We start from the raw sequence: 16,223 nt of genomic DNA, 5'->3' as shown, positions 1-16,223 counted from the left end.
AAAATTCTGCGCTTTGGAATAAAGCAAAGCTAGAGCAGGAATGGCGGTCTATACCGAGTGTTGCTCTACCTAGTACTGTCGATCTCCCTGACGTAGATAACATGGACATTGTCATGTACTGGTGTCACCTCGTGCAATCGAAATCACCAAATGGTAGTCGGATGTTCCAAATGTCGGGAAAATGGTTCAGTACGTTTTCTCACTCCTTTTCTCAAGCTTTAGTGCCAAACGTCACTTCAGTTGGGTCATGGAATCAAAAACCAATAAGCCAAACCGACTGCGTGCAGTGGCTCTTTTGGCAACACTGAAGACCAAGTGTGGTCTTAAGCGCACTTCTAAAGGAGGGCTTGATTCGGGCAAGTCAGTGCTAGAGCTAAAACCCGGACTAGTCAAGCGTGTACTCAAAGTTAAGGCTAGTGCCTCTTCTCGTGACTGTAACGTTTTGAACCAAAGCATTGTGTATGTTCTGGCCAAAGACATTGTTTGTGACACACGTGAACAGTCTGATTCCGATTAACCTTGTCTGTTTGTCTTGTATTATTTATTTGAAATTAATCTTGTCTGTTTGTCTTGCGTTATATGTCTGAAATTTCCTTCTTGAAGATTTTAATATTGAATTTCACCAAACATTAATAGAAAAAGATTGAGATACGAGAATCTAGTTACCCATTACTTTTTCAATTGGATAGGCTTGAAGACCCAAGGGAAAATCGCTTTTAATTTCTTCCATATTCACTTCATATTCATACGGTTTTCCCACCGTGGACTTTCCCTGGTGTGGTACCTCTGCACTTTTACTTCTGTTGCGTGCTTGACGAAAATGATGAACGACAAATGTGTGTTCACGGACTGAGCTGACCATGCTTACCTTTGACCGCTGAAAAGAAGGATAGAAAGCAGGTTTTTTCTCCAATTTATGACAGATCTTCACCACACTTCAGTTGACACTGAATCAACATTCATATTAAAGCGAGACTTTTCACCCATTCTTTCTCAAAAATACAAAACACAGCTTTTCCGAGAATTTCGGGCATGCCGCAGTTTTTACCGTATTTTGGTTCAAGGATGCCGCGGAAATGCCACTTTTTGACGAGGCCGGAGGCCGAGGAGTGGTACCAGTCGAGTGGCAACACTATTTCTGAAGACAAAACATCTTGAAGGGCAGGAGGGTCTTATGCTTCTAGTCAGTGAAGAAGGGAAAGGAAAATTATCAAAAAATGTAAAATAGCATAAAACAAGGAAAAAGATGGTACTACTCTTTTGTTTTATATTTTTTCCTTAAGAGGAGTCGCACTTATTCGGTGTTACTAAAAATGCTAAAAACTATTTTAAAACAATCACAAATAGGCTAGGTATAGCCTATCAATAGGCCTAATAAAAGTGCATTGCTTCTTTTAACCTCTCTCCCCACTTCCTAATGGATTAAATGTCTGGTAAATTTTTTGTAGTAGACTTAAAAATAAAGTAAACATATCACTTGATGCCTTTTTCATGGTCTTTCCAAACATAATAATCATTTTTGTCAGAAATGAATTTTACCCCCACCCCTATATATTCCAATTTAGGGCATATATTTGCACACTGGGGGGGGGGGGTGTTGGTAAATTTTATTTATGATGTAAATGAGAGGTAGGTTTAAACTTTACCTCCCCCCCCCCTGAATGCAAATATATACCCTGAATTGGTATAGGCCTATACAGGGGTGGGGGTAAAATTCATTTCCAACAAAATGACTATTATATTTGGAAAGAGCATAAAAACGAAATCAACTCGTATGTTTGCTTTATTTGTAAGTCAATAATATGAACTGCAAAAAATTTACCAAAAGTCTTAGGCCCTTCTTTTGGTAAAATTCTACTTTAACCACTTTTGGCTATCTCGGAAAGGGGTCAGGCTAGGAAAATAAAACTTTCAGGGATGGCTCTACAGGCTAAAGTAGCCTATATCCCAGAAAAGTATTTCAAAGGACCTACTTCCACTCCTCCCTCTAGAGGGTACTGACCTTTGATGACTTTTGAAAATCTGTGCGTTATAAAAGTAAAACCTTGCAATATAAATCTTGTGCTTACATAAAGTAAAACAAAACTATTTTCAGCTTCACAACTTTACTCAATCCCAATTTAGGCCATAAAGCTTTAAAGATATGCAAATACATTTCCTAAACTTAAAAAAAAAAACATTGATATGGCTTAAAATTCTGCTCAAAATACAAGAATTGCATCTTCAAAACTATAACTAAAAAAAAAGAGACTAGGCTAATAACTGAAAATTAAGGTAAAATGTTACTTTGTCAAAATTTCAATAGGTATAGACCTGTCATGTAGGCTAGGCAAATTTAAGGGCCCTCTAGAGAGAAGGAGTAGATGTAGGTACTTCAAAATACCTTCCTTGGACATACTGTAGCCTGTAGACCCATCCCTAAAAGTTTCATTTTCCTAACATAACCCCATTCCAAGATAGCCAAAAGTAGCTAAAGTAAAATTGTGCCTTACTTTTTTAGAATTGTGTAAAACATTTTTCTTCCAAGTAATTAGTTAGTAATTTGTAGTGTTTGTCCTCATCTAAAGAAGATGCTAATTATGGAGCAGTCCACATTTCTAATGTATTAATAAAGTGAACAATCCACTTGATGCTATTTTTTATGTTCTTTTTTAATTTAATAGTCACTTTTGTTACAAATTCAATTTTAAGCCCAGTAAAAATTGAACAGATTACGTAATTGATTCGCTAGCACAAGGAGCACACCAGTAAATGTCATTTTTCATGTTATTCATAACTATATAAGTGATTTTTCTTACAAATACCAATTTCAGCCTGTTTTGGACCCTTAAAAATGACGATTTCTTTCTATATTTTTGGTGTGAAAAGGGTTAAAATATTGGTTTCAAACTTATTATTTCAATATAAAATTTATTTTGTTAATATTGTATAATCTGCAAGCATTGATTTGTGAGGATTAAGCTGGATAAAAAATTCAAAACAATTTCTCCATTTTTCCATGTGCCATGCTTCTTCTGTCAGCTTTGATATCTTTTTTTTTTTTTACAAAAAGGCGAAACAGCAGTTTTTAAGTGGCCTAACAGAATAAGAAGAAAACATGGAAGAAATGTTTTGAAATTTTTTTATTCAACTTAATCTTGACAAATCAATGTTTGTGAATTAGGCTAGACAACTTTTACAAAATGGATTTATAATGAAATAATAAGTTAAGTTTGAAACAAATGTCATAACCCACTTTTATATCCAAAAAATAAAGAATTAAAATATTATTTTCAGGGGATTTTACAAGGGCTTAAAATGTAATTTGCAAAAAAAGTAATATATTTAGAAAGTGCATAACAAATGCCCCCTAGTGGTATATTCACATTATTTGTAGGTCAATAATATGAACTACTCAATATTTACCTTAAGCCCTTTTTGGATGCTTGAAAGTGATAGTTTTTTAAAGGAACATGATAATTTTTTCTATTGTTTTGGGTATAAATAGGGTTAAAAGATTGGTTTCAATTTAACTATTTCATTATAAATCAATTTTATAAAAGTTATAAAATGGTTATATACCATTTCACAACTGTCACAACTAAGTTAAATAAAAAATTCAAACAATTCCTCTATGTTTTCTTCTTATTCTGTTAGGCCACTTAAAAACGGCCATTTTGACTAAATGTTGAAAAATATCAAAGCCATCTGAAGAAACATTGCAGATAGAGAAATGGTGAAATTGTTTTGAATTTTTTTTATCCAACTTAATCCCAACAAATCAATGCTTACAGATCATATAGATTTGACAAAATGGATTTATAATCAAATTGTAAGTTTAAAACCAATGTTTAACCTTTTTTAGAAGACCCAAACCCATATTGAACATTGCTCTCAAAACAATAATCTGCACAACCCATATCAAACTCCATGTCAGAAGTAGGTGGCCTAAAAATTGAGCTCTGGTATATATAAAAGATATTATTTATCACAAGATAAAAAAGTGAAGAAATATTTTACTCTGGGCTGTATTTAGGACCATCAAGGGGGGGGGGGGGGTTAAGGGGCAATGCCCCTTATATTTGTTTCCCCTTATATATATATATATATATATATATATATATATATATGTATAAAAGTAACCATGATATTTGGAATTACTAGTGCCCTTTTTAAGAGTCAAAGTGATGAGATGGCAGGTACCCCCCCCCCCACACACACACACACACACAAGGGCGCTGGCAGAAAATTTTTGGGGGGGGGGCGCAGACGCCAAAATAGCAGTGGTGGTTGGGTGACAGGGAATATATTTTAAGATTTTTTGTAGGAATAAGTTTGTTTTTAAATGCCTTTAGGAAAAAACTCCAATAAAAAGAGAAATTAAATAGCATGCAAAATGAAACAAAATAGGCTACAGTAAATTTTAAACAACAAGGATTCCTGGTAAAGAGATCAATTTATTTAATTAAGAATATATTTAATCATTATTATATTTAAGCTTAAAAGAAAATAAAACTCAAATCAAAATTATAGAAAGATTTATTACTTCCATAGATTATAACAGATGTAGACTTGTCTTTTTGCAATTTCCTATGCTTTATAATAGTTTACAGAAAGAGTAGAGATACTAAAAAATCATCCTGCCTGCATAGATGCCATGTTTTGATTTTATAACAGCTGTGTAAAATGTACATCTTTCATACCAGGACAATTCCCCCCCCCCCAAACTTAAATCTCTTATATATTCAGACATTAAAATAAAAATAGAATAGCAAAAGAAAAACATAATTTAAACTTACTATTGAGCTGTCAAATCGAGCCTCTTTCTTTTTATTGTTCTATTCAACTAAATAAAATGAACCAGTTCAAAACAAAATTTTGTCACAAGAGAATCTTACAAAATAGTTTGTGATAAAAAACTGGAAGTAAAAAGTAACTTAGGTCAATATTCACCAAAACTGAAAATGGAATTTTCATGACAATTGCTACACCAGCAGTATTGGCTTTTTTATACTGATTCTAAATATATAAAATTCTTTCAGTTTATTGTTACCCACCCAAAACCAAAAATCTGAGAAATGTGCCTGATTTTTGAAGTAAGGTGAAACACCACCCACAGACCAAGCGATTTTGTTGAAAATCCCTTTATTAGATCCATCATATCAGAGAACCCTACCATAGAAGCTTCAAGCTCCAATTTTCAATGTGTGGAATTTTGCATTTTTTTTTTTCAGAAGAAACATTGTTGATGCATGTTTATTTGTTGTTGTTTTTTTAGGGGTGATTGTATCAAACTAAAGGTCCAAAATAATTAGGAGGGAGCTCATTCAAATGAAAATTCAAAGCTCTTTTTTATGTTACCATACAGATTGGGCCAGGGGAAAGTCTTGTTTTCTGCCATTTTAGGGCACCAAACTATGACTTTACCCCAAAGAGGACAAATTTGGAATGAATTCAAATTCTGAGATGCTAATTGATTTAAAATTATCAATAACTATATTATATGCTTCCCAGTTGTAAAAAAGTAATGCCACACAATGGCAGTACTTAATTCAACCAAGTTGATTTTCTTTATTTTGTAGTGAAATTAGGCTATATTTGAGGATCTGTAATTGCATATCTGCTATAATGAGAAGGGGTGAGTCATTGTTTAGGTGAGGGTAGGGCAGATTCCTAAAAAATTACATTTCATTGGACAAACTACTTACTCTTCACGAGGCTTCATATAAATGTAGAAAGAGGCAGGGGGGAGTAGGAATTAATTAAAATGTTTCTCTATACAGCTAAAATGTTACATTTCCATATCTACAGAAATTACAATAAATAACCGAGTCAAACTCAAAACGAGCAGAAATTAACATAAGTTGGGCACAAAACCCCTATGCCTTCCCAAGGACAGAACAAAATTTCACTTTACTGAAAAAAATACAAATGTTTTTACTTTTATAACTTTAATAAATCAAATAATTTTAATGTTTTTATTACTAAATATTGGTATATGTATATTAAACTGACAATGCACATTCATTTGTATTTTTTCAGTAAAGTGCAAATTATGATTTGGGCTTGGCATGGCATAGGGGTTTGAGCCCAAATAATGTTAAATTCTGCTTGTTTGGAGATTGACTCGTTTATTTATTGTAATTTCTTTTTGTTTTGGGTTTGATTTATTTATCAATGCTGATTTGTGGTAGTTTCAAGCTTGGTAGATTATTCGATTTTATTATCGCTCATTTTTGTTTAATGGAGTGCTTTACTTTTCTTTGAAAAACTTATTTTGTGGAAAGAGTTTTTTTAATTAATTTCTGTTTGTTTTATATTGACATAGTCTTTTCAGAGAAAAAGAAAATAGTACTTTAAATCGTTTCTTTTCTTTAGACTTTGTAGTTTGGCCTGCTATTTTTATACTGGATAAAAATTTTCAGCAATTTTTAAACACATACACCCTTTTAAATATCTGGACACAAAGAGTAATTTTTAATTTAGTTTCATACCTCTTCAGGTTGACCTGATATAGAAAACTTGACACCATTGGCAAAAAAATTTGTTTACTGTCATTGATAGCTTTAATGCACTTACACTATTCTGATTTGGTTAAATTTTAAGAGCAGAAGTAGCCCCGAAAGTTTGAACATAATACCCTCATTTGTTCTTGGGATACTGCTGAGATGCCTTATTGGGAATTAGCATTATCACAGTGCATTTTGATTTAATCTTAAGGCAACATTTAGTTTTTAAACATAATGGGCCAATGGGAGGGTGGGAGAGGAAGGGGGTTAGTTGCCCTCCAATCACTTTTGAATGTTAAAAAGGGCATCAACCCTTTCTATTTTCAATCGAATGAGCCCCTTTCGAAGTTCCCATGACAACTCCTTTGATACAAAGTGCCCTGGTCTAAACAACAACAACAACAACAACAAATATTACTAATCACTTTTGACTATTAAAAAGGGCACTAGCCTTTGAATTTCCAATCAAATTAGCCTTTTTTGAAGTTTCTACGACAACACCTTCTATAAAAACCTTATATGCGCCAAGGGCATAACTTAAAACCCTTACCCTGAGAGTTGTGGGGGAGTGTCCTTCTCAAAAACATATTTTCTATCTGGAAATCAACTAACCTACACTAAACAAAATGGCTATCTAAAAATTTTGATTGGATGTGTTTGGGTGAATGATGGACGTGGGGGGGGGGGCTAGTGGCCCTTCAATCAGTTTTGACTATCAAAAAGGGCACTAGCCCTTTGAATTTCCAATCAGATGAGCCCCTTTTGAAGTTTCTATGACAACGCCTTCTATAAAAACCTTATATACCCCAGGACATAACTTATAACCCTTGCCCTGAGGGTTGTTGGGGAGGGTCCTCTTCAAAAACAGATTTTCTGTCTGGAAATCAACTACGCTGAACAAAATGGCTATATCAAAATTTTGATTGGATGTGTTTGGGGGAATGATGGGCAGGGGGGGGGCTAGTTGCCCTCCAATCCCTTTTCGACTATTAAGAAGGGAACTAGCCCTTTGAATTTCCAATCAAATGAGCCTGTTTTGAAGTTTCTACGGCAACGCTTTCTAATAAATCCTTATATGCCCCCAGGGCATAACTTAAACCCCTTGCCCTGAGGGTAGTGGGGGAGTGTCCTCCTAAAAAACATATTTTCTATCCGGAAATCAACTAGCGTACACTGAACAAAATGGCTATCTCAAAATTCTGATTGGATGTGTTTGGGGGAATGATGGGTGTGGGGGACCAGTTGCCCTCCAATCACTTTCGACTATTAAAAAGGGCACTAGCCCTTTGAATTCCCAATTGAATGAGCCTGTTTTGAAGTTTCTACGACAACGCCTTCTATAAAAACCTTATAAGCCCCCAGGGCACAACTTAAAACCTTTGCCCTGAGGGCTGTGGTGGAGTGTCCTCCTCAAAAACATATTTTCCATCTGGAAATCAACTACGCTGAACAAAATGACTATCTCAAAATTTTGATTGGATGTGTTTGGGGGAATGATTGGCGTGGGGGGGGGCGAGTTGCCCTCCAATCCCTTTCGACTTTTAAACAGGGCACTAGACCTTTGAATTCCCAATCAAATGAGCCTGTTTTGAAGTTTCTATGACAACGCCTTCTATAAAAACCTTATATGCCCCCAGGGCATAACTTAAAACCTTTACCCTGGGTTTTGTGGGGGAGTGTCCTCCTCAAAAATATATTTTCTATCTGGAAATCAACTACTTTGAACAAAATGGCTATCTCACAATTTTGATTGGATGTGTTTGGGGGAATGATGGGCGTGGGGGGGGGGGGGGTGCTAGTTGCCCTTCAATCACTTTCAAGTATTAAAAAGGGCAAACGCCCTTTGAATTTCCAATTGAATGAGCCTGTTTTGAAGTTTCTACGGCAACGCCTTCTTATAACAACCTTTTATGCCCCCAGGGCATATCTTAAAACCCTTGCCCCGAGGGTTTTGGGGGACTGTCCTGCTCAAAAAGATATTTTCTATCTGGAAATCAGCTACGCTGACAAAAGGCCTATCTCAAAATTTTGATTGGATGTGTTTTGGGGAAGGAGGGGCGTGGGGGGGGGCTAGTTGCCCTCCAATCACTTTCGACTATTAAAAAGGGCATTAGCTCTTTAATTTCCAATCTAGTGAGCCCGTTTTGAAGTTTCTACAACAACGCCTTCTATAAAAGCCTTATATGCCCCCAGGGCTTAACTTAAAACCCTTGCCCTGAGGGTTGTGGGGGAGTGTCCTCCTCAAATAACACATTTTCTATCTTGAAATCAACTACGCTGAACAAAATGGCTGTCTCAAAATTTTGATTGGATGTGTTTGGTGGAATGATGGGCGTGGGGGGGGGGCTAGTTGCCCTCCAATCACTTTCAACTATTAAAAAGGGCACTAGCCCTTTTAATTTCCAATCAAATGAGCCTGTTTTGAAGTTTCTATGACAATGCCTTCAATAAAAACCTTATATGCCCCCAGGGCGTAACTTAAAACCCTTGACCTGATGGTTGTGGGGGAGTGTCCTCCTCAAAAACATATTTTATATCTGGAAATCAACTACGCTGAACAAAATGACTAACTCAAAATTTTGTGTGAATATGTTCGGGAGACTCAGGTGCGTGGGGGGGGGGCTAGTTACCCTCCCATCACTTTTGACTATTAAAAGGGGTACTAGCCATTCCAGGTTCTAATCAAATAAACCTTTTTTAAAGTTTCTGCGACAACGCCTTCTATAAAAACCTTATATGCCCCAAGGGTATAACTTAAAACCCTTGTCCTGAGGGTTTTGGGGGAGTGTCCTCCTCAAAAACACATTTCCTATATGGAAATCAACTACGCTGAACAAAATGGCTATCTCAAACTTTCGATTGGATGTGTTTGGGGGAATGATTGGCCTGAGGGGGGGGGGGGGCTAGTTGCCCTCCAATCACTTTTGACTATTAAAAAGGGCACTAGAACTCTCGATTTCTAATCGAATGAACCCCTTTTGAAGTCTCTATGACGACCTATTCTATATGAAGTGCCCTGCTTTAAAGAAAAGAAAAGAATAAACTGTACATTGTCAACATTGATCTTATATGCCCTCAGGGCATAACTTAAAACCCTTGCCCTGGGGGTTGTGAGGGAGTTTTCTCCTCAAAAATATATTTTCTATCTGGAAATCAACTATGCTGAACAAAATGGCCATCTCAAAATTTTGATTGGATGTGTTTGGGGGAATGATGGGCGTGGGGGGGGGGGTGCTAGTTGCCCTCCAATCACTTTCAACTATTAAAAAGGGCACTAGCCACTCCAATTTCCAATCGAATTAGCCCTTTTCGAAGTTTCTACAACAACTCCTTCGATACAAAGTGCCCAGGTATGGAGATAAAAAAAACACATTGTACCCACATCGTTCTTTACTTAGGCAGTGCTAGCGCGTTGCCTATGATACAAAGGGCATTAAGATGAGTCTTTCAGCAGATGTTGAGGAGAGTGTTTGAACTAAATCAGAACATGTTATGCATATATGGGTTGTCAAAAGGGTGTAACTTAGAAATGACTGAGTATATTAATTTGGAATTTTCAGGAAATGATAAGGGAGATGTTTTTGGTCAAATATTGACCAAAAAGGTAATATTTGCATGCTACTACTGCTACTAATACTGCTGATACTACTAGTTCCACAAGTACTATTACTACTACCAGCATTACCACTACACCTGCAGCATCTGTGGCGAGTACTACTAAGGCTGAGGATATTGAAAAAATATCTGAGGAATTGTTGAGGGGAAAGTTGAACTAAATCAAAACAATCAATGTGTATACAGATTACTGATATGGGCATATCAGCAATATATTTGGAATGGCTTATCATATCAAGAGGAAACTTCAGGGGTATCATGAGTGGGATGTTCAGTTGACCAAATGCACCATTTACTACTGCTATTAATGCTGCTGCTACTACTGTTACTACTAATAATTGTACATTGTTACTACTACTACTGTTCCTGCTAGTACCACTAATACTATCAGACTAGTACAATTAAGGCTACATGTATGAAGGTGAAAATTCGACAGAATATTGAGGGGGAATTTGAACTAAATCAAAACACACCATGCAGATGCAGATTGTCAAAAAAGTATATCTCAAGAACTGATTTGGGTATTAAGTTGGAACTGTCAGAGAATGCTTAAAGGGGAAGATCAATTGACAAAAAGGTAATATATGCATGTCACTACTAACACTAATACCACTGCTGCTTTTCTTTATGCTACTACTGTGACTAAACTACTCCAACTACTGCTTCAATTGCAACAACTTGTAAGGCTTAGAGTATTAAGATGAAAAGGGCATCATAATGCTACTACTGCTATTAATACTGCTATTACTACTGCTACTACTACTACCAATACAACACTAACACTGTAACTACTTTTACTACCACCAAAACTACTGTAATAATAGTACTACTAAGGCTAAGTCTATGAAGGGAAAATTTGAGAGAATATTGATGGTAAATTTAAATTAACAAAAGACACTATGTGCATTTGGATTGTCAAAGTAGCTTATCTTAAGAATTGATTTCTGTATTAAGTTGGAACTCTTGGAGAATATGTAAAGGGGAAGATCAATTGACCAAAAGGCAATATGTGCACACTAATACTACTGCTACTGCAACATTTACTAGTTCTACTACTACTATTGCTCTTGCTCCTATCACAACTACTTCTATTGCAACTACTTGCAAGATGGAAATTTCAAGAAGTATATGAAAATACAGGTTATCAAAAGAGCAAATTGACAAAATCATAGTGACAGGTATTTGGATTATGCTGATCTGTTTTAATGTCAAAATAGCTGCTATTAAAAGTATACCTACGGTTAGGAACGTGAAATTTTCAGAAGGTATTTTTGAAAATTTATGTTGCACAGATGACAAACTGCCCTCCATATGCAGGTTATCACATGGGCATATCTGCAATATCTTAGGAACAGTTTTGTGTGTGAAATTAAAACTTACAATTCTTGTTGTGGGGGATGTTGAACTAACCAAAAGACATCATTTGCATCATAATACTACTGCTTCTACTCCTACAACTACTACTTCTATTATTATTACTGCTACTGTTACTACAGCCACTAAAGCTAAGATTACTACTATTAACTCTATTCCTACTGCTACTAGTATAACTAATGGTGCTACTACTACTACTAATAAACCTAAGGGTATTAAGGTGAAAATTTGGGTAATATTATAACTGTATTGAAGTAAATCAAAACACACTATGCCCACATAGGTTGTTCAGAGGATGTATGAGCAATGCTTCAGGGCCAGTTGATGGTATTAAGTTAAAAATGTCACATGTGTTGAAGGGGATGTTGAAAAAAAAGGTGCTATCTGCATACTGCTACTAACGCTGCTACTGCTACTGCAACCATTGCTACTACAAAAGCTAAGGGTGTTAAGGTGAAGCTTTCAAGGAATATTTAGGTGGATGTTGAACTAAATCAAAACAAACTATGATCATGTACATTGTCAATAGAGTGACAAAGTAATATCACAATAACAGCTTACATTATTAAGCTAGACCTTTCAGGGTAAGTTGTGACAGATTTTGAGCAAGTCAGAAGACACTATGTGTATTCCTTTGATACTACTTCTACAGTTACTGTAACTAATGACACTAAGGGCATTAAGTTGAAACGTTTAGGGGGAGTTTCAATTAAACAAAAAAACTATATGCATGAAAGTATTAAAAGGGCATATAAGCGATATAATAGGAAGCACTGCTCTATCACAGCAAGTAATATCATTGATTTTTTATAGGAGCTAATTTGACTGGAAAATCAAAGTTCTAGTACCCTTTTTAAGAGCCAAAAGTGATTGAAGGGTAACCAGCCCTCCACTTTAGCTCACAATTTTCTAAATACTTCCAATCAAAATTTAAGATAGCCATTTTGTTCAGCATAGCTGAACGGTTTTATAACTGTATCTCTAGGGCTATTGTGCATTTCAACCCCTGACAGTTATGCAATTTGCCCATTATGTTCAAAAACTAAATGTTGCCTTAAGATTAAATCAAAAAGCACTGTGTGTATGTTAATTGCCAATTAGGCATCTCAGTAGTATCCCAAGAATGACTGATGGTTATGTTCAAACTTTTGGGGCTACTTTTGCAAGTGTATCCACGCTGTTAAAGAGCATAGATAGATTTTTTTATTATTTTTTTTTGTGTGAATGGTATCAAGTTTTATTTTTGCAACTCCTATTTTTAAATGTTTTCACTTTTATTACTTTAATAAATCAAATATTTTTAACATTTTAATGAATAAATATCAGCATATGTATACTAAACTGATAATGCAAATTCACTTGCATTGTATTTTCAGTAAAGTGCAAATTATGTTCTGGGCTTGGGAAGGCATAGGGGTTTTGAGCCCTACTCATGTTAATTTTTGCTTGTTTTGAGTTTGACTTGGTTATTTATTGTAACCAATTTCTGTTCATTTATGATTTCCTTTACTTATCAATGCTGATTTGTGGTAGTTTTATGCTTGGTAGATTATTTGATTTTATTTTTGCTCATTTTTGGTTTAATGAAGTTCTTTACTTCTCTTTGAAAAGCTTATTTTGTGGAAAAAAAGTTTTTTTTTTAATTAATTGATAGTAAACATTGTGTGAATAAGAAGATTTAACTTTTAACGCCATAGATTTAAAAGAACAGTTTACAAAAGCTATGATCTCATTCTTCAACCTAATGATATTTTCCGATTATTTTTTTTCAGGCAATGGATGTGAGACATGTGTTTCAGAATAAAGTGCAAGTTCACAACTTCACTAAGTGTGTTCTTGATTCAAGTGGCTGCGTTGATCTTAGCTCAATTGTAAACATTTTTAACAGTTCTATAAGTGAACAACAGGCTTGGGCGATATTGTTCCAGGTAAAAATTTTCCATTGCACCGTGTCTTTTTCTTTAATGTGCTGGGCTGGGCTCTATCTTGAAATTCCTAATTTTGATTGGGTCCTTGTGTGTACAAAAGGAATAAAAATGAGGAATTTTTAATTTAACAAAGATAATACAATAAAAATAAAAATGGTGATGAAATAATTAAGAAAAACTAGCATTTCTTGCTATTTGCACTTATCAGGAATGAATTATCTAATTTAAGCATGAAGTGTCATTTTTTCAAGTTTCTTGGATTTATTTGTGCTTTTGAAAACAGTACACATGGCAATGTTTAATTATTTGGATCTTCTACCTAATTAATAGGTTTGACCTTAGAAGCTGTTTTGCCAATGCATCAACATTGAGAGGAAACTAACCAGTTATAGGTACCTACATTGTAACCTAAATTATGCATTGAGTAACAAGCAAATAGAAGTTGCATTTTTGAAAGTGATTATGATTGCCTTTACTTACTTGTACTTGTGTCAGCACACAAGCTATGTAGCTTTCCTTGGCAACAGGATCTGGCAGACTGTTGAGTTCCACAGGCGATGGTCTTGAGTTAATGGGGTGATGATTTTGAGCCATGAAAGGTTCCATATTTGTCCATCCCTCTAGAAATGTCTATTTGGCTTATACAACAAGCCATACGACAAGACAGCCTGGCATTCTGACTTTGAAGTTTTGTTCCTCTGTGGATTTCATTCTTATTCCAAAGCAGCTTTTGCAGCTGTGCAGACACAGCAGCTGTATAGGTGTGTGTGTATAGGTGTGTATGTGTGTGTATAGGTGTATGTTAATAGGTGTGTGTATGTATTGGTGTTTGTGTATACAGGTGTGTGTGTGTATAGGTGTGTGTGTGTGTGTATAGGTGTTTGTATAGGTGTGTGTAGGTATGTATAGGTGTGTGTGTGTGTGTGTGTGTGTGTGTGTGCGTGTGTGTGTGTGTACGTGTGTCTTTATGTGTCTGGTTCTCAGTTTACACTCGTGAAAGGAATAAATTCACTTATTTCCGTCAAAATTTAAGACCACTTGCATCATGGTCTGAATATTCTTATTTAGACTGCTCCAGATGTAACCATTAGATAGAAAAAAAACACTCTGGCTTTGGCATTTCTGACGTGGAATGCGTCAGAAGGTTTGGTTACCCCAACAAAATGTCAACAGGCCAATCACCTTTGTTGACAATCCCTTATTGTTGGGTCCTGGGTCGTCTGTTCAATGAAACGTCCAACAACCCAGAACTTTATAGCAGGCAAATACGAAAGATATTGAAGACATTCTCTTTGTATCCAAAACCCAGCTATTAAGAAAATCCGAAACCCAGCTATTTCCAATCATTAAGAAAAGTCTCTAATGGGGATCTATTAATCCTAGGAGTCGAATTTAATGCTTATGTTGGAAGTCATGAGGCAGCCATGAAATAGCCGTCAAAATATTTGGATTGGGTAACAGATGCAAGGGTGGAAGGAGACTCGTATAGTTTGTCCAGCAGCATAACCTTGTACTGACAAAAACGTTGTTCTAACACAAACCATTCCAGAGGATCACCTGGCGCTCTCAAGACAGGAAACTTCAATCTCAGCTTGACTACCTTCTGATATTGTCCTGGTGACAAAGATCTATATGGAACTGTAGAGCATATTGCGGAGCCAACATGGGGTCAGTGAACGGATCTGATTATATGTTGTTAAAAGCTTACCTAACATTAAAGCTCGCTTTCAGAATGTGAAGGTCATCTCAGACGAGATATGATGTAGCACGTCTTCAGGAAATATCAGTCGCAGTCGATTTCCACATGGAATTAGTCAACCGTTTTTGGCATCCTGTCAACAGACAATGACAAAGGACCCATCAGAGTCAAAATAGAAGATGAGTGGAGAAAAATCAGAGACATCTTAAGAGAGACGCCTGAAGAACTCCTCAAAAGGCGAAAATAGATGTGAAGAAACTGGATCTCAGTTTTTTCACTGCATTTGTCACTGCAGTTGCGAGGTGACAAATTCATTCTTGTAAAATATTCTCGTCTGCTAGCGCAGACTGAATTTCCAAATTATGATTCTATCTGGCATTATTTTTTTCTCTTTCCTCTTAATTTATCGGTGAAATTAAACGAACAGTCTTCAAATGGGAATTCGGCTCTAGTGCCTGCTCTCTCGATCTGAATTTTTAAAATGAAATATCGCGTCGCAGCTCTTTTCTCTCTTTTATTTATCTTTATTTTTGCTGAGGATTCAAGTGGCTACATTGATCTTAGCTCAATTGTAAACATTTTTAACAGTTCTATAAGTGAACAACAGGCTTGGGCCATATTGTTCCAGGTAAAATTTTTCCATTGCACTGTGTCTTTTTCTTTAATGTGCTGGGCTGGGCTCTATCTTTAAATTCCTAATTTTGATTGGCTCCTTGTGTGTACAAAAGGAATAAAAATGAGGAATTTTTAATTTAACAAAGATAATACAAAAAAAAAAATAAAAATGGAGATGAAATAATTCAGAAAAACTAGCATTTCTTGCTATTTGCACTTATCAGGAATGAATTATCTAATTTAAGCATGAAGTGTCATTTTTTCATGTTTCTTGGATTTATTTGTGCATTTGAAAACAGTACACATGGTAATGTTTAATTATTTGGATCTTCTACCTAATTAATAGGTTTGACCTTAGAAGCTGTTTTGCCAATGCATCAACATTGAGAGGAAAGTAACCAGTTATAGGTACCTACATTGTAACCTAAATTATGCAATGAGTAACAAGCAAATAGAAGTTGCATTTTTGAAAGTGATTATGATTGCCTTTGCTTACTTGTACTT

The 16,223-nt window shown here is 35.5% G+C and overlaps 1 protein-coding gene across 2 annotated transcripts in view; it reads left to right on the top strand.

Annotated features, from left to right (window-relative positions):
* Positions 1–1,154: 1,154 nt before the first annotated feature.
* Positions 1,155–16,223, top strand: part of spir (spire type actin nucleation factor) — a 78,546-nt gene continuing 63,477 nt past the window's right edge. For both annotated transcript variants that reach the window (XM_089095396.1, XM_089095397.1), the window contains exons 1-2: positions 1,155–1,249; positions 13,250–13,405. In XM_089095396.1, the coding sequence (XP_088951522.1) occupies positions 1,247–1,249; positions 13,250–13,405 (159 nt within the window). In that variant the 5' untranslated portion in view covers positions 1,155–1,246. The remainder of the gene's footprint in view (positions 1,250–13,249; positions 13,406–16,223) is intronic.

The sequence above is a fragment of the Artemia sp. Qi Xiang Cuo genome, chromosome 10 (assembly GCF_049724085.1).
Source record: "Artemia sp. Qi Xiang Cuo chromosome 10, ASM4972408v1, whole genome shotgun sequence".
Classification (NCBI taxonomy): domain Eukaryota; kingdom Metazoa; phylum Arthropoda; class Branchiopoda; order Anostraca; family Artemiidae; genus Artemia; species Artemia sp. Qi Xiang Cuo.
The sequence above is the reverse complement of the archived record's forward strand: the minus strand, read 5'-3'. Positions and strand labels throughout refer to the sequence as shown.